Below are 24,591 nucleotides of genomic sequence, written 5' to 3'. Positions count from 1 at the left end.
AATACCACCAAAAGAAAGCTCTATTTGTGGGAACAAAATGATAAAAAAATTGTTTGGGTACAGTGTAGCATGGCCGCACAATTGTCATTCAAATTGCAACAGCGCTGAAAGGTGAAAATTGGGCTGGGCGGGAAGGTGTCTAAGTGCCTGGTATTGAAGTGGTTAAGCATGGCCACAGATGTGGCAAAGTAAAAGCGCACATGCTCACGCATACACTTCAAGAATGCTGGATACCCCTCCATGCAACAGCCTAGTGCAGGGGTAGGCAACCTGTGGCCCTCCAGCTGTTGTGGAACTACATTTCACATGAGGCATTGCAAGGCTGACAGTTACAAGTACTCCCAGAGGCATGATGGGACTTGTAGTTCTGCAACAGCTGGAGGGCCCAGGCTGCCTAGCCATGGCCTAGTGTGTGGTTTCACGATGCCGGTTACCATTCTAAAGCTTCTGAAGTTACCTCTAAATTAACCACTTCCCGCCGACCGTACGCAGATATGCGTACTCGGCTTTCGGGGGTTATACCAGGATGATGCCCGCAGCTGCAGTCATCATCCCGGTACAGTTGTTTAGAGCCGGCGATTGGCTATCCGTGTATAACAACCGATGCGGCTAAAAGCCGCTCGGCTGTTATACCGGAGCAGCGGGAGGGGACGTCCCCCCCCTCCCGCCACTCTTACCGTGCCCCCCGTTCGATCCGGAGGCTCGGTGACCAATCCGATGCCTCCGGCGGCTGGGGGCGGGCTGGAATGAAGCTGGGGGCGGCTTCGTTCCAGCCTTCAAATTGTAAACACGGAAGCGACGTCATGACGTCACTTCCCGTTTACTCGGCTGCCAATGGCGCCGGTTTTAAAAAGTACACAGCATTCAGAATCGCCGTTTTCGGCGATCTGAATGCTTTGAAGTGTAAAGGAGGGATTGGGGGTCTTTTAGACCCCCGATCTCTCCATAAAGAGTACCTGTCACCACCTATTACTGTCACAAGGGATGTTTACATTCCTTGTGACAGCAATAAAAGTCATGAAAACATTTTTTTTTTTTAAACACAATTTATGAATTTAAAAATAAATAAAATAAATAAGAAAAAAAAAAATTTTTTTAAAGCGCCCCCGTTCCCGCGAGCTCGCACAGCAAAGAAGACGCATACGGAAGTCGCGCACGCATATGTAAACGGTGTTCAAATCACACATGTGAGGTATCACCGCGATCGTCAGAGTGAGAGCAATAATTCTAGCCCTAGACCTCCTCTGTAACTCTAACCTGGTAACCGTAAAAAAAATTTAAAGCGTCGCATATGGAAATTCTTAGGTACCGTAGTTTGTCGCCATTCCACGAGTGTGTGCAATTATAAAGCGTGACATGTTTGGTATCTATTTACTCGACGTAACATCATCTTTCACATTATACAAAAAAATTGGGGTAACTTTACTGTTTGGATTTTTTAAAATTCATGAAAGTGTCCCTTTTCCAAAAATTTGCGTTTAAAACACCGCTGCACAAATACCGTGTGATATAAAATATTGCAACAATGTCCATTTTATTCTCTAGATTCTCTGCTAAAAAATATACATAATGTTTGGGGGTTCTAAGTAATTTTCTAGCAAAAAATACGGATTTTAACTTGTAAACACCAAATTTCAAAAATAGGCTTAGTCATGAAAGGGTTAAAATGAGAGACAGGTTCAGTGTCAGGTTGCCTATTATTTAGGGCCATCAAGCCCAAAACACAGTCTCCTCCATGTATTCAAATTGCACACCAAGGACTGGCACTAGGGTCAGTTTCAGCAGATATTGGAGGTAAATACTACTGGTCACACATGCCTTCCAATATTAAGGATACAGAATTACATTTACAAATTTTTAGAAGCTATTTTAATTATGGCAACATTTAACAAACCCATTATCCATTAGCGGACAATATTCAAATTTCTTACAAAGTAAAAACTGGAAGTTTTAATAAAACAATGTAAGCTAACGTAAGCCCCCAAAAAAGTTTGATTTGTAATCCGCTGGATAAAATGTGTTGCTTGGTTAGGAAATGACAATTATCGTATTTATCGGTGTATAACACGCACCCCAAGTTTAGCAGGGAATTTTAAAGGAAAAAACTTTTAGGAGGGAAGTTTAAGGAAAAAAACTTACATTTAAATGCCCATCAATGCAGCCTTATCAGTGTCCATCTTTGTAGCCTTGCCCAGTGTCTTTGTAGCCTTGTATATCGCAGCCTTGCCCAGCCTCATTGCAGGCTGATTTTTTTAAAACTGGCGCCGATCTCCGCTGATTGGGAGCGGAGCGGAGCGAGCCCCGCCGACATACACAAAGCAGAGTATACTCGGCTAGTCTCGGCTTCGCTCGCAGTCCGGCCCAGTCCCGCCCCTATGATGGACATAACACAGGTCCAATGGCTCACAATCAGCGGGGGATCGGCGTATAACACACACCCACGATTTTCCCCTGATTTTAAGGGGAAAAAAGTGTGTGTTATAAGCCGATAAATATGGTATTTACAAAGATTACATTTTTTGTATTCCGATTAATCAGGAGAACTAATATCAATCTGCCTAAGGTGCTAATGTACATGCCAGATAAGGGCTAAGGGGTGCTTTAATTAAAGTTAAATACACCATATTCATAAAGGATTATGAAGAATTCAGAATAACCACCCTAAAGTGAAAATTGATCGTTATAAACAAAGCAGATTTTCTCTTACATTGGTGATTATTAGACGGGCAACACATCACACTTGCAGATGCCATCATTTTACTTGTGCTTAGTCATAACAAGACTTACAAACTCACACCTTGCTATTCTCATGAGGTTGGGAGATAAAAGGGATGGGACTACAATAACTACCGTATTTATCGGCGTATAACACGCACCGGCGTATAACCCGCACCCCAATTTAGGAGGGAATTTTAAGGAAAAAAAAAAACTTTTAGGAGGGAAGTTGAAGGGAAAAAAAACTTACATTTAAACGCCCATCATTGCAGCCTTCTCAGTGCAGCCTTCCCCAGTGCAGCCTTCCCCAGTGCAGCCTTCCCCAGTGATCCCAGCCATTCTGGGCTTCAAAATCGCCAATCGCGATTTGAAAATGGCGCCGCCGGCGCCGAAATACACAGAGCCGGTCCTCGGCTCTTTCCGGCGGCTGTCGTTCACTTTCGGCTCCACTCGTAGTCCCGAGCGGAGCTATCCGAACCTAGCCAAGTAGGTTCGGATAGCTCCGCTCGGGACTACGAGTGGAGCCGAAAATGAACGAGAGCCGCCGGGAAGAGCCGAGGACCGGCTCTGTGTATTTCGGCGCCGGCGGCGCCATTTTCAAATCGCGGTCGGCGATTTTGAAAATGTGACAGGTCGGGATCGCAGGGGATCGGCGTATAACACGCACCTGCGATTTTCCCCTGGTTTTAAGGGGAAAAAAGTGCGTGTTATACGCCGATAAATACGGTATTATTCATGAATGACAGCTGACAAGCCTAACAACTTTTAAAGCTGAATCTGGTCAGTTGCAGACAACATGTGCCATTCTAGATTCTTGGGTGCAATTTGCAACAAAACCTAAAAGTCCACTTGTCAAAGCATTTAGAGTCTTGCTGTTTTCTACTAGTTTCATTTGTAGCTCTTTTGTCCTTGAACATGATTTTTGCTGTGTGAAAAGGTCAGACAGAAATCGATCGCAAAGCAGAATTATTTTTGAGAAGTAGGAAACAAATTGACGCTGTTCCCACCATTTGGGCAACCAGAACTACCCGTCTGAAAACAGCGTGGGCAGTGGTTGCAAAACTCTGAAATAAAAAAAAAAAAAAATAACCAAGACATATCCTTTTATAGTGTGTAGTACTGTGTACTTGCCTTGATCCAAAATCACCCAGTGTGATTTGTCTCCTCTCATTTCTCTGCATGACTCACTTTTAACAGTCTGTCAACACTAGACAATACAATAAATGCATCAACATATCTTTGAATCAATTTGTGGTCTACATCACATAACTCCAGTTCAAGGGGGCTGAATTTCCTGTACCATTTCTTTCCCTCCTACTGAAGGCTCTCCGCTTTAATAAAGTGGGGTTCTTTTCTCATGCTGTTCTTGTATAATATACAAGTAGTACTACCCGGGATCGAGATAAATGTGCCATTTAGCTAAATCAAACTAAACATGTGAACCTTCAAAATGCTTGAAGGGTGAGTCCACTTTTCATAAACAACTGCTACAACAAGCCTTCAAGCCTTGTTCATGTGATTGGGTGGCAGACGTTTTTTTTTTCTTCTTCTTACTACAACACAGATTTTTATTTGAGTTCCAATACAATTGTCAGGAAGGAAGAAATTATGTTTGTAAATGTCCTTGCAATGTATATAAATTATGGGAGGACGGATTAATTTCTCAGCAAAAAGTACAATAACACTTTAAAGCCCGGTTCAAACCAAAAGAGATTTTTTCTGAATACAGGAGTGAAATATTAGGGCATCGGTTAGGTTTTCTCGTTCGGGAGATTTATCCCAACATCTTCTCAGGACAGTAAACTGAGAAATATTTGCAAAAGAAATGAAAAAAGCAAAAAGTTAATTTTTTAGCTGAGTGAGGAAGATTACAACCCTTGACAGTGTTTTTACTGCTCTCTGAGCCTCCCTGCTCCGGAGACAACTGAATCCTCCATTACTTGCACAGGTGTCACATTGACCAAAGTGAGGGAAAATATCCAATAAATTGCAGACACCAATATAAACCTGACAGAAATGTAACTTCATCATTGCCGGACAACAAAAATATGACTGGAGTTAATGTTTAAACTAATATATACATTTAGCATTAATGCTGCTATTGCTAAATATAATTTTCAGATATAAGTGCAACTGAATAGCTGGACCTAGCGCCACACAAAAAAAAAAAGGAAGGACAGGACAGGAGTGCGAGAAGGCAGGGACACTCTGGTTTCATCACCTTTCAAAAGCAAGAGGCCATTGTCCAGTTGTGTCATTTCCACTGTACACTAGTTTAGTTTAAATATAATATCTACAGTAGAGCCCTCTTACACTTGATATGCAGAATCCCTTTAAAAATAAAAGTGATACTAAACACACACTATTTACATTGTCTCTTCCTATTTGTATGTGGATGATAACACTATTTTAATAAAAAAAAAGCAAAATAAAATAAAAACATCCAAAAGTCCCTTTTGATCTTAAAGCAGTTGTATACCCATTCTGAATATTTTCCTTTAAATTAATTAGTGTAGAACATAGTATTGTTTGCCATTTTTTAATTGCTTCTTACCCCCTTGCTTCCTGAGTAGTCCTTCATTTTCTTTAAAATTACATCCCTGGCGCATGCACCATTAGCCCTATTTTTCCGGCAAGCTTCTGCTGCCGGAAAAATGCTGTGTCTATGCCGGGGCTGTATCATTTCCCACAGTCTAAGTCAGCCCTGAGATTCCGCAACACTCTCTTCCCATTGACAACAGGATCAGCTCCTATTCGCTAGATAAGGTTTCCGTAGTAACCGAAAACAAAAACGAGGCTTGGCTTCTGTGAATAATGCGCATGCGCGGGAATTATTGCCAGGGATACATACTGAGGGTGGTAATAAAGTACTGTACAGACGCAGAAGGCAGGCGTTGTAATGGTGAAGGCGATGAACAAGCTGGAGTGTTCACAAAATCTTTATTACTGCAAGAGGTTTTGAAACATACTATTTGCAGCGTTTTGATTGAAACAAACTAGATTAATTGATATATTGTTGAAATGTTATCACATTGTCAGAGTTTACTACCGCTTTATGCTGTCACATGACCTGCCTGTCTGCAGGGAAACATAAGCAGAGGAGCTTCTAGTCCTCTGCTGCTGGTCACGTGTTCCAAATCCCAAAAAAACTGCCTTTGGAATAGAGTAAAAATAAATAAATATCATTAAACAGTTTCAAATTGGCATTTAAATATATATTTGAAATCAAATCTTTTTAATTTTGTGGAAATAACATTGTGTGGGTGGGTTTCTGCCAATCACAGGCTGTGTCACGTCCCTTTACCCTGTGTCTTTGAAATAAGAGGGAGGTGAAGGCTCCACTAATCTACATGTAATATCCCGCCCCTATTGTGCTTAGCTGGTTAGTGGGCATGGAGGGGGAGGGAGTGGGCTGTGATCTACCAATGTGTATACTCCCACATGTGTGACTCTATAGTTGCATGGGCTGCTCAGATGTGATAGGGAGGAATGCTCAGCACAGAAACTCACTGATAACTGAGAATGTGTAGAGTTGCCAACACTGCTCTGCAAAATTGCTAGCTGAATTAGGGACATGGACAGAAGGTGGAGAGCAACATGATCAACCAGGTTATTTGCAGAAAATGGATCCCATAGTGACTGAGTATGAAAAGCATGTAATACACCATTTACTGATTTTTTTTATTTTTTAGTTTTTTATGATGCGGGTTTAGTGACACTTTAAAGTCAAATTTACAATGTATTACCTGTAAAAGGGAAAACATCTAGCCATATACCGCATGCATGTGCATAAACAGTTAAGTTACACAAAGAACAACTGAAGATAACATTGCTTAGAAGAACCTCACCATAGAGTTCCGCCTTTTGGAATACTAATCTAATGTCCTTGAGAATTATCCAAGGCTGTGACAATTGTGACAAGACATATTAGGCAGCCTAAGAAGCCATTCATGAGCTTTGTTCTTGCAGCACATTATTCATAAAGGCAAATAGGGAATATAATATCGCCTTATTTGCAGGAAGGAATTATTTCAATCAAAATACAATGAAAAAACATAACCATGCCTGTTTAATTGCATTTATATGACTCCCTAATTGAATGTAATATTAAAAACAAACAATAAGTACATTTTAGTGTATCAAGTTTATTGTATCATCAATTACAGAAAATTCTGAGGGGCTGGAAAAACTGGAGGCATTAAAAAAGCCCCAAATATTTATATTAAAGATGATGTATGCATCCATAAAACTCAGCCCAATTGTTTCTTTCCTCTTAAGTGCCTAGATTCCATAATTACAGGTTACAGATCTGTACAGTAGCATTAACAGATGGAACAGAATCAATCTTTGAAAATTGTACTAATCAATATACCTTTCAACTAATTTAGAGCTTTATGCAAGGTTCACTCCATTATGGATTTACCCATGGCGAATGCACTGCTTCACATCCACTGTTTATTTCAAAGTTTTCATGTTCCTTGATACCTAGTGATTTACACCGATCAATTCAGTCTATGCATGCATCATCTACATACAATAGGTACATACACCATCATCCTGATCTTTTCTTCATTATCCATGTATATATATATATATATATATATATATATATATATATATATATATATATATATATATAATTCCTTGACCTGGAAGAATGCAGCCATTGATGTCTGAAAAGTGTGAAGTCCCATCTTACAGCCTTTTTCAAGATCAGTGTCAGAAGCAGGAAGATAGCCTTACCCCAAATAGCCTTACATTCTGTTCAGCAATGAGAGTTTTTATATTTCAATCCTCTCAAATTTGCTTTCATAAAACTCAGCAATATTCTCCTGTATTTTAATGTATTACAAACACCTTGTTTATTATGTACTGTAATTAGCACAGGCGTGGCAAAGGGCAGGGACCACCACCATGAGTTACACATTTGGAATAAATTTAGGATGAAGCAAAGCATTAGAAAATTAAGTAAAGATGATATTTCTGCTTCCAGTTGCCTTTGCCACCTACAAAAAAATGGTTGCAATTGGTGCCAAGTAAACCTGTCATGACAGAAGTGCAGGGGATGCAATGGCTGACTTTCTACTACTACATTTTAGTTATCTGGTTCTTATGCTGACCCTGTGGATTAAAGGGGTCGTGAGAGATTAATGGAGCCTGCCATTACTGAATTCTCATTTGAGAATGCTATTCTTCAACTTTAATGCTAAGTCGCTGACCCAAGACAAGCATAGAGATAAGTAGTTTGGGCTCGATTCGGACATTGATTTACAGCATGCTTGTTTTGAGGATGTGATCTAGCACAGAGGTCTCAAACTGGCGACCCTGCAACTGTTGCTAACCCACAAGTCCCATCATGCCACTGCCTGCGAGAGTCATGCTTGTAACTGTTAGCCTTGCAATGCCTCATGGGACTTGTAGTTTCGCAACAGCTGGAGAGCCGCCAGTTCAAGACTCCTGATCTAGCATTACCTCAAGGAGGGCAGCAATTAAGTACTAAAAGTCAGCTACCCACAAGTATGTAGAGCAGGAAACTCAGAGGAAAGCAGAAGCGCTACTTATTTCATATAAGTGATTAACCACTTCAGCCCCGGAAGGATTTACCCCCTTCCTGACCAGAGCACTTTTTACAATTTGGCACTGCGTCGCTTTAACTGCTAATTGCGCGGTCATGCAATGCTGTACCCAAACGAAATTTGTGTCCTTTTCTTCCCACAAATAGAGCTTTCTTTTGATGGTATTCGATCACCTCTGCCGTTTTTATTTTTTGCACTATACACGGAAAAAGACCGAAAATTTTGAAAAAAAATGATATTTTCTACTTTTTGTTATAAAAAAAAAAATCCAAACTCAATTTTAGTCATACATTTAGGCCAAAATGTATTCGGCCACATGTCTTTGGTAAAAAAAATGTCAATAAGTGTATATTTATTGGTTTGCACAAAAGTTATAGCGTCTACAAACTAGGGTACATTTTCTGGAATTTACACAGCCTTTAATTTATGACTGCCTATGTCATTTCTTGAGGTGCTAAAATGGCAGGGCAGTACAAAACCCCCACAAATTACCCCATTTTGGAAAGTAGACACCCTAAGGAAATTGCTAAGAGGCATGTTGAGCCCACTGAATATTCATTTTTTTTGTCCCAAGTGATTGAATAATGACAAAAAAAAAAAAAATTACAAAAAGTTGTCACCAAATGATATATTGCTCACACAGGCCATGGGCATATGTGGAATTGCACCCCAAAATATATTCAGCTGCTTCTCCTGAGTACGGGGATACCACATGTGTGGGACTTTCTGGGAGCCTAGCCGCGTACGGGGCCCCGAAAACCAATCATTGCCTTCAGGATTTCTAAGGGCGTAAATTTTTGATTTTACTCCTCACTACCTATCACAGTTTTGAAGGCCATAAAATGCCCAGATGGCATAAAACCCCCCCCAAATGACCCCATTTTGGAAAGTAGACACCCCAAGCTATTTGCTTTGAGGCATGTTGAGTCCATGGAATATCTTATATTTTGACACAAGTTGCGGGAAAGTGACAAATTTTTTTTTTTTGCACAAAGTTGTCACTAAATGATATATTGCTCACACAGGCCATGGGCATATGTGGAATTGCACCCCAAAATACATTTAGCTGCTTCTTCTGAGTATGGGGATACCACATGTGTGGGACTTTTTAGGAGCCTAGCCGCGTACGGGGCCCCGAAAACCAATCACCGCCTTCAGGATTTCTAAGGGTGTAAATTTTTGATTTCACTCTTCACTGCCTATCACAGTTTCGGAGGCCATGAAATGCCCAGGTAGCACAACCCCCCCCCCCCCAAATGACCCCATTTTGGAAAGTAGACACCCCAAGCTATTTGCTGAGAGGCATGGTGCGTATTTTGCAGCTCTCATTTGTTTTTGAAAATGAAGAAAGACAAGAAAAAAATTGTTTTTCTTTTTTCAATTTTCAAAACTTTGTGACAAAAAGTGAGGTCTGCAAAATACACACTATACCTCTCAGCAAATAGCTTGGGGTGTCTACTTTCCAAAATGGGGTCATTTGGGGTTTTTTTTGCCACCTGGGCATTCCATGGCCTCCGAAACTGTGATAGGCAGTGAAGAGTGAAATCAAAAATCTACGCCCTTAGAAAGCCTGAAGGCGGTGCTTGGTTTTCGGGGTCCCGTGCGCGGCTAGGCTCCCAAAAAGTCCCACACATGTGGTATCCCCATACTCAGGAGAAGCAACAGAATGTATTTTGGGGTGTAATTTCACATATTCCCATGGCATGTTTGAGCAATATATCATTTAGTGACAACTTTGTGCAAAAAAAAAAAATAAATAAATAATTTGTCTCTTTCCCGCAACTTGTGTCACAATATAAAATATTCCATGGACTCGACATGCCTCTCAGCAAATAGCTTGGGGTGTCTACTTTCCAAAATGGAGTCATTTGTGGGGGTTTTGAACTGTCCTGGCATTTTATGCACAACATTTAGAAGCTTATGTCACACATCACCCACTCTTCTAACCACTTGAAGACAAAGCCCTTTCTGACACTTTTTGATTACATGAAAAAATTATTTTTTTTGCAAGAAAATTACTTTGAACCCCCAAACATTATATATTTTTTTAAAGCAAATGCCCTACAGAATAAAATAGTGGGTGTTTCATTTTTTTTTTTTTTCACACAGTATTTGCGCAGCGATTTTTCAAACGCATTTTTTGGGGAAAAAACACACTTTTTTAAGTTTTAATGCACTAAAACACACTATATTGCCCAAATGTTTGATGAAATAAAAAAGATGATCTTAGGCCGAGTACATGGATACCAAACATGACATGCTTTAAAATTGCGCACAAACGTGCAGTGGCAACAAAATTAATATATTTTTAAAAGCCTTTAAAAGCCTTTACAGGTTACCACTTTAAATTTACAGAGGAGGTCTATTGCTAAAATTACTGCCCTCGATCTGACCTTCGCGGTGATACCTCACATGCATGGTGCAATTGCTGTTTACATTTGAGGCCAGACCGACGCTTGCGTTCGCCTTAGCGCGAGAGCAGGGGGGACAGGGGTGCTTTTTTTTTTTTTTTCTTTATTATTTTTTTGCTTTTTTATCTTATTTTTAAACTGTTCCTTTCATTTTTTTTTTTTTTTTTTAAATCATTTTTATTGTTATCTCAGGGAATGTAAATATCCGCCTATGATAGCAATAGGTAGTGACAGGTACTCTTTTTTGAAAAAATTGGGGTCTATTAGACCCCAGATTTCTCCTCTGCCCTCAAAGCATCTGACCACACCAAGATCGATGTGATAAAATGCTTCCCCAATGGCGCTGTTTACATCCGGCGAAATCTAAGTCATAAAATGCTCGTAGCTTCCGGTTTTTTAGGCCATAGAGATGTTTGGAGCCACTCTGGTCTCTGATCAGCTCTATGGTCAGCTGGCTGAATCACCGGCTGCATTCTCAGGTTCCCTGTTGAGACAGGAGAGCCAGAGAAAAACATGGAAGACGGTGGGGGGGGGCATTCCCTCCCACTGCTTGTAAAAGCAGTCTAGAGGCTAATTAGCCGCTAGGATTGCTTTTACATGAAAGCCGACCGCTGGCTGAAAAGAATGATACCGAGATGATACCTAAACCTGCAGGCATCATTCTGGTATAACCACTCAAAGTAGTGAATGGCGTACCTGAAGACAAAAAAATGGTTAACAATAAAGCACAGTAAAGGGTAAAGTATAAAAAATTGCATAACTGAAAAGCAAACATGATAAAACATAATAACAATAAAACATTGCAGAATAGAATACAGTAAAAAAGAGCAGAACAATAGAGAGAGAATAGAAAGAGAGAGAACAATAAAACGACAACTATTTCTTTTTATTTTATATTTTTGTTTGTTTTTGTTTTTTTTACACTTTTTTTTGTAACTAACTTTTATAACTGTAACCGGTTCCAGGTTCGGGTCTCTCAAAATGCGATGGCATCTTGGGAGACCCTGTGAAAGTGTGCCTAGTCTGTGCAATTCTGTACCCCACGCTAATACTCAACTGGTGCATGGTAGCGTTCAAAACATTCACCAATGCAAAGACCAGGATTGTCAGGACAGGAGGGACAATAATAGCGGGTGTCATGCCTATATCCGCGCTTGCTGCAGACACGACATCTTTTTTGGGGGGGTTCGTTGGGTAGGGGTATTCGGGAGGACAAGGAAAATGCCTCTCATGCAGCCGACTGCATTTGGTTGGGGATGTGAATGGGGGAAGTACAGGCGCTGCAGAAGCGGTGGGTTCCCAATTATTAGGATTGGCGAATGCAGCAGGAAGGGCATTATGGGCACGACGGGCCTGTGTTTGTCTTTTTGGTGGCAGCGGGACACTACTTGTGCTTGCCACCTCACCAGCTTGAACTGCACTTATGGGACTCGCCACATCACCAGGTGTTACTGCAGTGCTGGTTTGACTACGACCGGGGTGTACTAGGCCGCTGGTGCTTGCCAGTTGACCAAAACGCTACCAAAAAAACTGTTAGCGATCGCAGGGATCAGGCCTGACTCTGCGAACGCTGCAGTTATGCGTTTAGTGTTTTGTAAGTGGCAGTGATCGATCGATACTGCACTTGGGTGGGCTGGACGGAGGGGCAAAACGCAGGTGCTAGCAGGTATCTGGGCTGATCCCGCTAACACTGCGTTTTTGGGAACCCTAAACTGCTGGGGACGCTAGTATAGATCTGATCGGATCAGATATTGATCCGTACAGATACTATACCACTAAGGGAGGTGTATGCTGCGTGCGTGGGTGTTAGCGGTACTGGCGCTAATCTGACGCTGCCTGGGGCGACGCATATCACCGCCGGGCGATCAGGGGGCTAAACCTTTATTCGGTAATAAACGGCGGGTGCCCTGACACTATAAAAAATAAACAAACTAACCAGCGTCACCCGTAATGGTTATACGGTGATCAGTGGTGAAAGGGTTAACTAGGGGGCAATCAAGGGGTTAAAACCTTTATTAGGTAGTATATGGGGGTCCCTGTCGCTATAAAACGCTGACGGCGAACCTAAATATTTACGTCCCCAACTAGCGTCACCAGTGACATTAATACAGCGATCAGAAAAATGATCGCTTAGCGACACTGGTGACGGGGGGCGATCAAGGGGTTAAAACTTTATTGGGGGGGGGGTTAGGGGGTATCCTAGACCTAAAGGGGGCTAACACTCACTGTCCCACCACACTAACTGTCACAAACTGACACCATGCAGTAATCAGAAAAAAAAAAAAAAAAAAACTGCTTGGTGTCAGTGTGACGGGGGGGGTGATTGGGGGGGGATCGGGGGTGTAAAGTATGCCTGGCATGTTCTACTGTAAGTGTATGTGTTGTGCAACTCACTCAGATGTCTTCTCTCCTCGGCGCCGGAACGGAAACTCTCTGAAGCTCCCTCATTGGCTGGGAGCGATCGCGAGGGGGGGGGCCACGAATGAATGGCCTCCCCCTCATCACTGAACGCTCCCAGACCAAAGCCGACCGCCTCGGGCACCGGGGGGGGGTGTGTGTCCCCGTTCGGACCCCCCGCCCGCGGGAAGGCAATCACGTACCAGGTACGTGATTTTGCCTGCCCGTGCCATTCTGCTGACGTATATCAGCGTGAGGCGGTTGGCAAGTGGTTAATAGAATCAGAAAGACAGCCAGAAGACAACATTTTAGGTGGACATTAACCTCCAAACCTGATAACTCAAACTTCTTCAATAACTGCTGATAGAATGTTCAATTGATATGCAAATAAAGGGGTTGTAAAGTCTGAAGGTTTTTTTTTTATCTTAATGCATTCAGATTAAATGCCTTCTGTGTGCAGCAGACCTCCTCAGCCCCCAACCCCCCCCCCCCCCCCCAATACTTATCTGAGCCCCATCTCTGTCCAGGGATGTCCACGAGTGTCTCAGCTGTCAGAGACTCCCCTCCTGATTGGTTGAGACACAGCAGCAGTGCCATTGGCTCCCGCTGCTGTCAAAGTTAGCCAATCAGGAGAGAGAGGGGGCGGGGCCACGGCTCCACATCTGAATGGACACAGGAAGCTGTGGCTTGGGTGCCTCCATAACATGCTGCTTGCTGTAGGGGCATTCAACAGGAGAGAGGAGCCAGGAGCACAGAAGAGGGACCAGAGAAGAGGATCTGGGCTGCTTTGTGCAAATCCACTGCACATAGGAGGTAAGTAGAACATGTTTGTTATTTTCATAGAAAAAAAAATAAACAAGACTTTACAATCACTTTAATGTGATCTTGCTGCTGAAACTCTCCACATAGTCATAGCAGAGCTATGGAGGTCCCAACATTCCACTCTCAGGTGCAAAGCTGTGATAGAGCTTGAATAAGGGATTTCCAAGTAGAATTTATCCCGCTGGGAACCACGAGTGTTGTAATAACTGGAAAGGTGGACGTATCAACTGCTGTGCATCCAAAACAGAATAAGGAATCTGACCACAGGTTTTGGTCTTGACCAATGTGCAAATACAGCTTGCTTTCAGGAGCACTCATCAGTTTGAGATGCTTTTAGCATCATTAGAGTTCACTGGCAGGTGCATTTAACCCGCAGTTCACTTCTTCTTACTCTACACTGCTTTTGCAATCCCATTGGTATGGGTGAGAAGGAAGTCCACACAGGCCCCGACTAGGTACACTGACCTGCAGGTTTGAAGAGAAGAACTTCATAGAATACTAGAACAGGCAGAGGGCTGGGGTACGGGGGGGGGGGGGGGTTCGGGGGTGACCTGTCTTTTGGCACCATTCTGGAATATATCTCAGTTTTTTTTTTTAAGTTTTGATCCCAGGTCTGGCCTCTCTCCAGTTGCCATTGAATGTCTTTGACCTCCTATAATTGATAAAGCAGTTATACATTTTTCTTAATGTGTTGAACTCTAAATGAAAAATATATAAAAAAAAAAAAAAAAAAAAAAAAAACACACACACCAACAACTTGCCTTAGTTGAGATTCCATGACTCTTTCGAGACGTTTGTAGAAAGGTCGGGAGGTAAAGTATCCACTCCAGTAGTGATCGTCTCTATCTGCATAAGTGAAGAAATCCCCACTTAATACTGGAAAAAATGAGGGGCCTTTGGATTCATCAATGCTGGTGACCTTCCGGAGAGCTTCGAAATAATCGGACAATGTACCAAACTGGGCCTAAAAAAAAAAAATAAGTATCAATATGAAGTAAAAGGAAATGCTATTGTAGACAAATCATCAAGAGAATGATTAAAGTGAAACCGGCAAAATAGTGCAGGTCTAAAGAACTAACCTCTGTCCACAGGTTTTCACTAAAATTGTTATATATTCTCTCTTGCCTATTCTATAACCTATTATCTTTGCGGATACTGACTAAACTGTCTAACAAAAAGATAGCTGCTAGTAAGACAACTTTCAGATATACACAGCTCCTACCTCAGTACTGCCTGTGGAGTACTTCCAGGTTATTTGGAAAGGTACGTGTATTACACAATTCACCTTGGCTACACCAATGCATTGCAGTGTCCGGAGCCTGATTAGCCAGTTGCCAGGGTCAGGTTACAGGATGAAATGGGGCATGTAGGTGGGCTCTAACCCTAAGGAATTATTGGCTTTCAGAAAGTCAGTTGTTATATAAGATTTTCAAGGAGTTGAATCAACCTGCTAGAAGAATTCTTACTTTAGTTTGTTGATCCCTTGATCAGGTCTACTTAATTTTTTTTTACATTGTACATTAGATTGTAAGCTCTAATGAGCAAACTGTTGGCGCTATATAAATCCAGTATAATACACAAATTACAAATAAAAGCAAACAAGGTCATCCACTGGATTCTTTAGAAACCAGAAAAAAAAAGGAAATTTTCGTTTCTTTCTATAACACTTTTTTTTTAGAATACATCACAGAACACAGAGGAGTGCATACTCATGACCTACTTAGGTTATCCTGCCACCTTCAGGTGAATGATCACTGGCCAGAAAAATAAAAAAACAAACAAACCGGCAGGAGTCCCCAGCCCAGGCATGACCCCTCCTAGCTCTGCTAGGCATCAGCTTAAGACACAGGAAGAGTTTACATTCTTCTTTACTTCAGATATCCAAAAAAAGTGAACATGAGGGGAGGGGAAAACAGCAACAAGGCCAACATACCCAAGACTCAAAAATAGAATCAGGGAGAACCCAACCGAGTTGCAACCGAAAACTGGCCACTGGCATTGTGTGATAATCTACCTGGTAAAATCTAGTACACTAGTGAACAAAAAAGACCAGATAGCAGCCTTACAAATTTTGATATTTAATAGCCCAAGATGAACTAACAGTTCCACTTCGTAGTGAAACAAAGGGATTGTATCGCTCCAGGCAAATCAACAGGTCTCCACTGCTATAAAAGCAAGCCAGGTGCCAGCCTTGGTCCAGAGCCAAAAGATGCAGAATGATGGTGGCGGTACTTCCAGCATAAAATTATTGTTTTATTGAAATTCCATTAAAAACGAGGACATGACATGCCATGTAGCTGTCCTTGTTTTTAATGGAATTTTAATACAAATAGGATTTTTATAACAGCTTACCTTTAAAATCCTCTTCTTGGAGTACATCACGGGACACAGAGCCATAGTAATTTAACTACATGGGTTATAGGCCACCTTCAGGTGATGGACACTGGCACACCCAAGACAGGAAATTGCCTCCTATATATCCCCTCCCACACCAGGAGTACCTCAGTTTTCTTAGCAAAGCAATATACATATGTACCAGGAAGAGGGGAGGGACCTCTGTGTTCCGTGATGTACTCCAAGAAAAGGATTTTACAGGTAAGCCGTTATAAAACTCCTATTTTCTTTATCGTACATCACGGGACACAGAGCCATAGTAATAACTACATGAGAAGTCCCATAGCAATGCTATTTGAGGGGAGGGAGACAACTGTAAGCAGGGCACCAACAAACTTTAGGACCTATACTGCTGCTTGCAGCACACTGTGCCCTAAGTCGACATCCTCATGCCCCCTTACATCCACCTGATAAAACCTAGTGAATGTATGGACTGAAGACCAAGTTGCGGCCTTACAGATCTGAGCCATGGAGGCTTGGTGATGCACTGTCCAAGAAGCACTAACTGCTCTGGTGGAGAGTGCTTTGACTTGAAAAGGTGGAATTTTCCCCTTTAAACCGTAGGCCTGAATTATAACTTGCCAAATCCACTTAGAAATAGTAGATTGACACTGCCTGTCCTTTCCTAGGGCCTTCTGGTAGCACAAATAAAACATCAGTCTTCCGGATCTGAGCAGTCTTTAAATAGACTGACTGCTCTTACCACATCAAGTGAATGTAGTTACTTCTCTTCCAAAGAACAGGGTTCTGGAAAAAACAATGGTAGGACAATATCTTGGTTCAGATGGAAACCTGACACCACTTTAGGCAAAAATGTGGATGAGGACACAACACCACTTTGTCCTTGTGAATAATTAAATGTGGCTCTTTACAAGAAAGAGCAGCCAACTCCGATACCCTTTTTGCGGAGGATATAGCAACCAGAAAAACAAATTTCCTTGTCAGAAGGACCAAGGGAATATGCTGTATTGGTTCAAAAGGCTGTTTCTGCAGTACCGACAAAACTAAATTCAAGTCCCAAGGGTTCAAGGGTGACCTGACTGGCGGATTGAGCTGCGTTACCCCTTTTAAAAAACCCGGACCAAAGAATGGGCAGCAAGTGGTCTCTGAAACAATACTGATAAAGCCGAGACTTGAACCTTGATAGTACTCACGGCCAACTTCATCTCTACCCCTAATTGTAGAAAGGCAAGAATTCTACCTATGCTATATTTCCGAGGATGCCAACCCTTGGACTCACACCAGCAAACATAAGCCCTCCAGACTCTATAATATATGACTCTGGAAGCCGGTTTCCTTGCATTAATCAAGGTAGAGATTACGGACCCGGAGAGCCCGCGATTCTTCAGAACGTGGGCTTCAATAGCCTCCCTGTTAAACTTAGAGTTTGTAAGGAAGTGACACAAAGTTGTCCAATTTTTTGTTGAACCTGGATGTCCAAAGATCTACGTCCGGGATCCCCCATCTTTGGCATAATGCCAGGAAGATATCGGGGTGAAGGGACCATTCCCCTGGGAACAACTGCTGACGACTCAAGTAGTCTGCCTGCCAATTCTCTATTCCTGGAATGAAGACTGCCGATAGGCAAGGTACATACTTATCTGCCCATGCTAGGATATGGTACACCTCTCTGGGCTGAGCGACTTCTGGTGCCCCCTTGGTGATGGATATGGGCCACTGCTGTGGCATTGTCGGATTGAATCCTGATAGGACAACCGTGCAACCTGAACGTCCAGGCCCTCAGAGCCAGGCGTAATGCCCGAATCTATAAGATGTTGACGGGCAAGGCCTTTTCGGCACCGGACCATTTCCCTTGGACAGTTGCCTCTTCCAGAACTGCTCCCCAACCCAAAAGGCTGGTATCTCTTGTTACCACCTTCCAGGTAACTGGTATGAAGGATTTTTCCTTCTACAGATTCTTGGTAGACGACCACCACCAATTTAGACTCTGGCACATTTTGGGGTCAGACGCATTGGGAGATCTAGAGTTTGGACTTTTTTGTTCCAAGCAGACAGAATGCTGTTTTGTAACAGTCTTGAATGGAACTGCTTCAAAAGAAGCCACCATTTTCCCTAACCACTTCATGCAAAGGCGGGATAGAGGGATCTTTTTTTATCCTGATCACCTGGACCAGTTCCTTCATTGCGCTGATCTTTGCCTGGGGAAAGAACACCCTTCTCTGGGTTTTGTCTATGATCAGACCTAAGTACTCCAGTCTTTTTAATGGTTTTAAGGAAGATTTTTCTAGGTTGAGAATCCAACCTAGGCATTCCAGGTATCTGACCGTGCTGACCACGCTTTTTTCCCCAAACGGGCTACCGACTGCTCTACCAGCAGCAGGTCATCCAGGTATGCCATGACTGTTATACCCTGTGCCCTTAGTCTGGCCAAAGCCGGGGCCAGAACTTTTGTAAATACTCGGGGCGCCGTGGCTAGACCAAAGGGCAAAGCTACAAACTGAAAATGGTGCTGTTCCACCTCGAACCGCAGATACTTCTGGTGAGCGGGAAAAATGGGCACAAGGAGGTATGAATCCTTGATGTCGATTGAAGCCAGAAGTTCTCCTCCTTGTAGGGTTGAAACTACTGACCTGATTGTTTCCATGTGAAAAGAGCAGACATTCAGGAACCGATTTAGATCCTTGAGATCTAGAATTGGTCTGACATCCCCATTTGGCTTGGGCACCGTGAAGAGGTTTGAATAAAACCCCAAACCTTGCTCTTCCACGGGAATTTCCACGATCAACCCTTGAGGCATTAACCGATCTAATGCTAGGAATAGAGACTCCTTTTTCTCTGGATCTTTGGGGATGCTTGACCTCAGAAAACAAGGTGACGGAAACTCTCTGAACTCTAATTTAAAACCTAGGGTTATTGTGGAGATGACCCATCTGTCCTGAATCTCTTCCTGCCAAATTTCTGAGAACAGCAGAAACCTTCCCCCCCACCCGAGCACCCGAGCGAGCGGGGGCGCCCCTTCATAAGGAGGTCTTAGAAATGTGTTTTGTAGGCTTCCACCCACAGGACTTCTTTTGTCCCTGGGCTTGACCTTGTGGTTTAGCCCTTGAACCTGACGGCGGGATGGCCCTGGCCCTGGAGAAGAGGCTCGCTTAAAGGAGGGACGTCCATAACTTCCGGTTCCGGCGCCACATGAGGAGGAGGTAGCAAGCTCCAGCTCCCGCAGCGCTCCTCAATATTCTGCCTTCTAAGGCGGCTACAGCTCTGAGGAGACCCCCCCCCCCCCGCACTACTGACACTCAGCAGGCTCCCATGGATCGCTTTGTGGAGCGATCGTACGCCCGGGCGGTGACATCCACGATCCCCACCGGAGGAGACACAGCGGCGGATACAGCCAAGATGGCGGCCGCTCCAGGCATGGCGGAGCACACACACATGCAGCCTCAGCAGCAGCCACAGCTCCCCTCAGCTCCAGACATGACAGGTATGGACCCTACCTCCCCTGCTGGAATAGCACAAGCAGTAGTTACACTGCTGGGCCCCACTCTTACAGCTACTGTTGATGCAGCAGTCCATAGAGGGTTAGAGCAGCTGCACATTGAATTAAAAGCACAGGCACAGAGAATTAATCAGGTAGAGGATAGGATATCCTCCCTGGAAGACGAACTCACGGCCTCATCTGCAGCAGTGGCACGTCTCACAGCTACTAACAGGGACATTTGGGACAAACTCGACGATCTCGAAAATCGTTCGAGGAGAAATAATTTACGCATCATTGGTTTGCCTGAATCTATAACCACACCACAGCTAACAAACATATGCGCAAAAATCATCCCAGAACAACTGGGCCTTCGCATACCCTGCACTATTGAACGCGCGCACCGCATAGGCCAATTCTCAGAAGCCTGCGCCAAACCCCGCCACGTCGTCAAGTACCTCAATTACGCGGACAAGAACGCCATAATGCAAAAGTTTCGCAGTTCACGTTCCTTAATGGTCGATGGGGCTAAACTCCTACTTTTTGCACATTACTCCATGGAGGTGATGAAACAACGTAAAGCGTTTTCACCGATCTGCTCCACCCTTCATCATAACCAAATCCGGTTCTCCTTAGCCTACCCAGCTGTCCTCCGCATCCAAACACGTGAAGGGGAACACCTCACGTTCCACACACCTGAAGAGGCGGAACATTACCTCACCACCCGTGGAAACAAAATGGAGCACAGCAACACTGAAGAAAACCCACTATCGTCATCGCCATCGGCAACAAAGGCACCACTCAGGCACCAACGCAGTCCCACTAAACCCCCATACAAGCGCAGCCGCTTCATCAACCAGGAAGATCGATCTCAAATTCGCTGAAGGACTCCAGGAACTCTAAATAACCAATTGTGCTCGCACGGATGGGTAATATTACCCCCCCTCTACCTCTAACCTGGTTTCTCCCTATTGTATTTGTTAGCCTGTTTATTCGTACAAGTACATACGGTTGCATTTAATCATTAGCTCAAGGTCTGATTGTAATGCTTCTCAGCCTGATTTATAACCCCCCAACTTCCACTTTTTGTATACCCAAAGGGCCAACCTACTAACTTAGGTGATGTTTACGGCTGTTTACCATTCACCGGTCGGTCCCCTGGACTAAGGCCCCTTTTATTTTTATTTTTTCTTCACCGAGCCTATTTTACGACACAGATACAAGCGGCCATTTCCCTGACCCTCCTTCCCTGTCTAACCCCTTCCACCAACCCCTACTTACCCCCCCTCCCTCCCCTCCTTCCCCCCCCTATTCCTTCCTTCCCCCACTCCTCTGAGCCAAAATCATGCTCCTATGTGAGGAGCTAGCGGGTTGCTGAGAGGCATTATAACTAGTGGAAACCCATGTGGAAAAAAGTGAAGTACACTGTTTGTAGTTTGTTTTGTTTTAACCGGAACGTTGCTTTAATACAGCTCATTTCTCGTTTATTAATAGCTATGCAATTCATGTTTGCCTTAGTACCTTTCTTTGTATGTAACCTACAATATTCGGGTGATTCCAGTATGGCTGACACTGTACTTATCAGGTGCCTTTCGGGCAAGCCTCCCACTCATTATCTTTATTATCTCCAGTTATGTCTCTCTCGGCTGACGGGAATCACCTGAAATTTACCTCGTGGAATGTTAAGGGGCAACGATCCCCAAATAAACGTATGTCCATTCTCAGACACTTGCGACGTCTCCGGGCAGATGTGGCTCTATTGCAGGAGACACACCTGTCCGTAGATGACTTAGCACGCCTCAAGAAAATGTGGGTGGGATCTGTATACGGATCACCTGCCATGGGCCGTAAAGCTGGTGTAGCTATTCTAATACATAAAAACCTACGTCACTCCATCAGAGAGGTCAGGGCTGACTCACTAGGCCGCAAACTAACTTTACATATGACTATAGGAGACAAAGCGGTGGCTGTCACCAATATTTATGCCCCCAACTCCCCAGACGTTTCCTTCCTCCAAGACATGGTACAATGGGTTCTTACTGCCCCTGAGGTTTTACATTTAGTAGGCGGAGACTTTAACGCTGTCATGTCTACACTGGCAGATCGCACATATCGTCCTTCACAATAGACACGTGCCGACTCCTCCATGGCACCAGTCGCTACCCCCTTAGCGCACTCCATTGATTCTATGCATTTTCTTGACATCTGGCGCCTGAGCCACCCTACGGACAGAGAGTACACTTTTTTTTCGCCCCCACATAATACCTTCTCTCGCATAGATTACTTTTTCGCCTCCCCAACCCTAGTCTCTGTATTAAACACCCCAGACATCTATGACGCCAGAATCTCAGATCACAGCCCCATTGCAGTTCATATGACACAGACCACGACCTCAACTCCTTCCCCTACATGGCGTTTCCCTTCATATTTAGCGGATAATGAAGACTTCCGACACGTACTGCACCAAGCATGGGAAGAATATATCTCCACAAATGGAGCACATATATCTGACCCAAACCTCTTCTGGGAAGCGGGTAAAGCCTTCCTGCGGGGTAAAATCATCTCATACACCGTTCAATTTAAAAAGCACACCCGACAACAATATATGAAAGCAAGTGAAGACTTACGTGCAGCCCATGAAAAACTGACACTGAATCGCACTCTAGCTAACATACAGGAATGGAGGCAAGCCAAGGGCGCCTTTGATCTCTGGGCAGAGCATCACGAAGCTGCTAAAACTTCATATTCTACTCTGTACTTTCACAGGTTTGGCAACAAGGCAGGCAGATTGCTTGCTAGATTATGTTCAGGACCAAGACGTCCTACACATATCCCAACCTTGAAAAATGCCTCCGGCTCATTAGTTGCTTCGCCTGCCGAAGTCAGCAAACTACTTGCAGACTACTATACAGATTTGTACCGAGCAGACCCAGCAGATCAAACTGCCACGGAAGCTCTATTAGCCAAGATTCCTCTGCCCAGACTTCAAACGACGCAACTGGAGGCACTAAACGCACCTATCATTTTAGAGGACATACAACACACGATCAAATCTATGGCCTCTGCCAAAGCCCCAGGTCCCGACGGATTCACTGCTGAATTCTTCAAACTCACAACTGACTTTATCCCGCACACCCTTAAGCATGTCTATGCAGCCATGTGGGACGGAGGTCCATACCTCCCCACAGGAACACAGGCCCATATCAAATTAATTTCCAAAAAGGGGAAAGATCCTCTACTCCCAGGCTCCTACCGTCCAATTTCATTAATAAATGTGGATGTAAAAATCCTATCTAAAATAGTAGCGTCACGCTTAGCTCTCCTGCTCCCGTCCCTACTACACCCAGCCCAATCTGGATTTGTCTCAGGACGATCAGCTACACTAAACATTCGTAAGGTCTTAATGGCTCTAGAATATGCTAAAACCCACCCAGACCAAGACATTGCAATTATGTCCCTAGACGCAGAAAAAGCCTTTGACAACATTGGTTTCTCATGGCTATTCACGGTAATGGAGAAATTCGGCTTTTCAGGACAAATCACAAAATTCTTATCAACAATGTATGCTTCCCCAACGGCGCGCCTTGTCACTCCAGACTTTATATCAGACACCATCCCTTTAGCGAAGGGAACGCGACAGGGATGCCCGCTATCCCCGTTATTATTCAACATCGCGATTGAACCCCTGTCTAGAATCCTCAACTCAACCGAGGGAGTTAGTGGCATCACTATGGGCAACCAAACACTTCGCTCTGCGCTATTTGCGGACGATATTTTATTGTTTTCCACTGACCCCGTATCAGATTTTGACAGACTGAAACAACTCTTTGCGGCCTTCCGAATCTGCTCTGGCTTTCGAATAAACTTTGATAAGAGTGAAATCTTAGCTTTGCACCCACGCCTCTCTACTAAATGGGCACACATGTCCCCGCTAGCCATTACACCTCAATATATTACATACTTGGGCATAAACATAGGGCGTGACCCATCCTCATTATATGTACTCAACTACCCTCCCTTGGTTGCAAAAATAATCAGGGAATTGGAGGCTTGGGGTGCCCTTCCCCTCTCGCTCTTTGGGAGATGCCACCTCTTTAAAATGATCTCATTTGCACGTCTGCTGTATCCCATGCAGACCATACCTTTATTACTCAGGCACTCAGATGTACAAAAACTTCAGAAGGCACTGACAGCTTTCCTATGGTCGGGCAAAAAACCGCGCATTGCGCTTCAAAAATTATGTCTCCCGAAGGGCGAGGGGGGGGCAGGGCTTCCTAACATTCGTTTCTATAACTTAGCTTGCTTACTCAGACAGGGCCTAGATTGGTTAACGGGAGGTTCCAAATACTCCAATTACGACCTGGAAGATTCTATGGCTCACCCTTACAGTCTTATAGGCATCCTCCACTCTAATCCTAACCACCTGCCTTGCCACCTCAAAACTAGCATACTTTTCAGAGACACTGTCATCGCATGGAGAGAGGTCAGAAAACTACTTGGACTCCCCTCTAGCATTTCTAAATACCTGACAATACAAGGAAACCCCATGTTCATGCCTTCTACGCTACATAAAGCCTATACCCAATGGCAATCCAGAGGCCTCACAAAGATAACTTCAATGTACCAAGACAAGCCATGTTCATTCAAGCCGTACCAAACCTTGATGCGAGAATTCTCCCTGCCGACAACTCACGGCTTCTACTATCACCAACTTACGGATTTTCTGAGAACATGTTGTGCTCCTGATTCGGACCCCTTTAAGCCATCCTTCATTGACAACATAATACAAAGCAAAGAGTACTCTATCTCCACCATCTACTCCCATCTCATTCAACATCAA

General features: G+C 43.7%; 1 protein-coding gene across 2 annotated transcripts in view; it reads right to left on the bottom strand.

Annotated features, from left to right (window-relative positions):
• The window catches only part of MAN2A1 (mannosidase alpha class 2A member 1), a 314,922-nt gene that overhangs the window by 116,609 nt on the left and 173,722 nt on the right, over positions 1-24,591 (bottom strand). For both annotated transcript variants that reach the window (XM_073624602.1, XM_073624603.1), the window contains exon 9: positions 14,683-14,885. In XM_073624602.1, coding sequence (XP_073480703.1) covers positions 14,683-14,885 — 203 coding nt within the window. The remainder of the gene's footprint in view (positions 1-14,682; positions 14,886-24,591) is intronic.

This window comes from Aquarana catesbeiana, linkage group LG01 (assembly GCF_042186555.1).
Source record: "Aquarana catesbeiana isolate 2022-GZ linkage group LG01, ASM4218655v1, whole genome shotgun sequence".
In the NCBI taxonomy this organism is placed as follows: domain Eukaryota; kingdom Metazoa; phylum Chordata; class Amphibia; order Anura; family Ranidae; genus Aquarana; species Aquarana catesbeiana.
The sequence above is the reverse complement of the archived record's forward strand: the minus strand, read 5'-3'. Positions and strand labels throughout refer to the sequence as shown.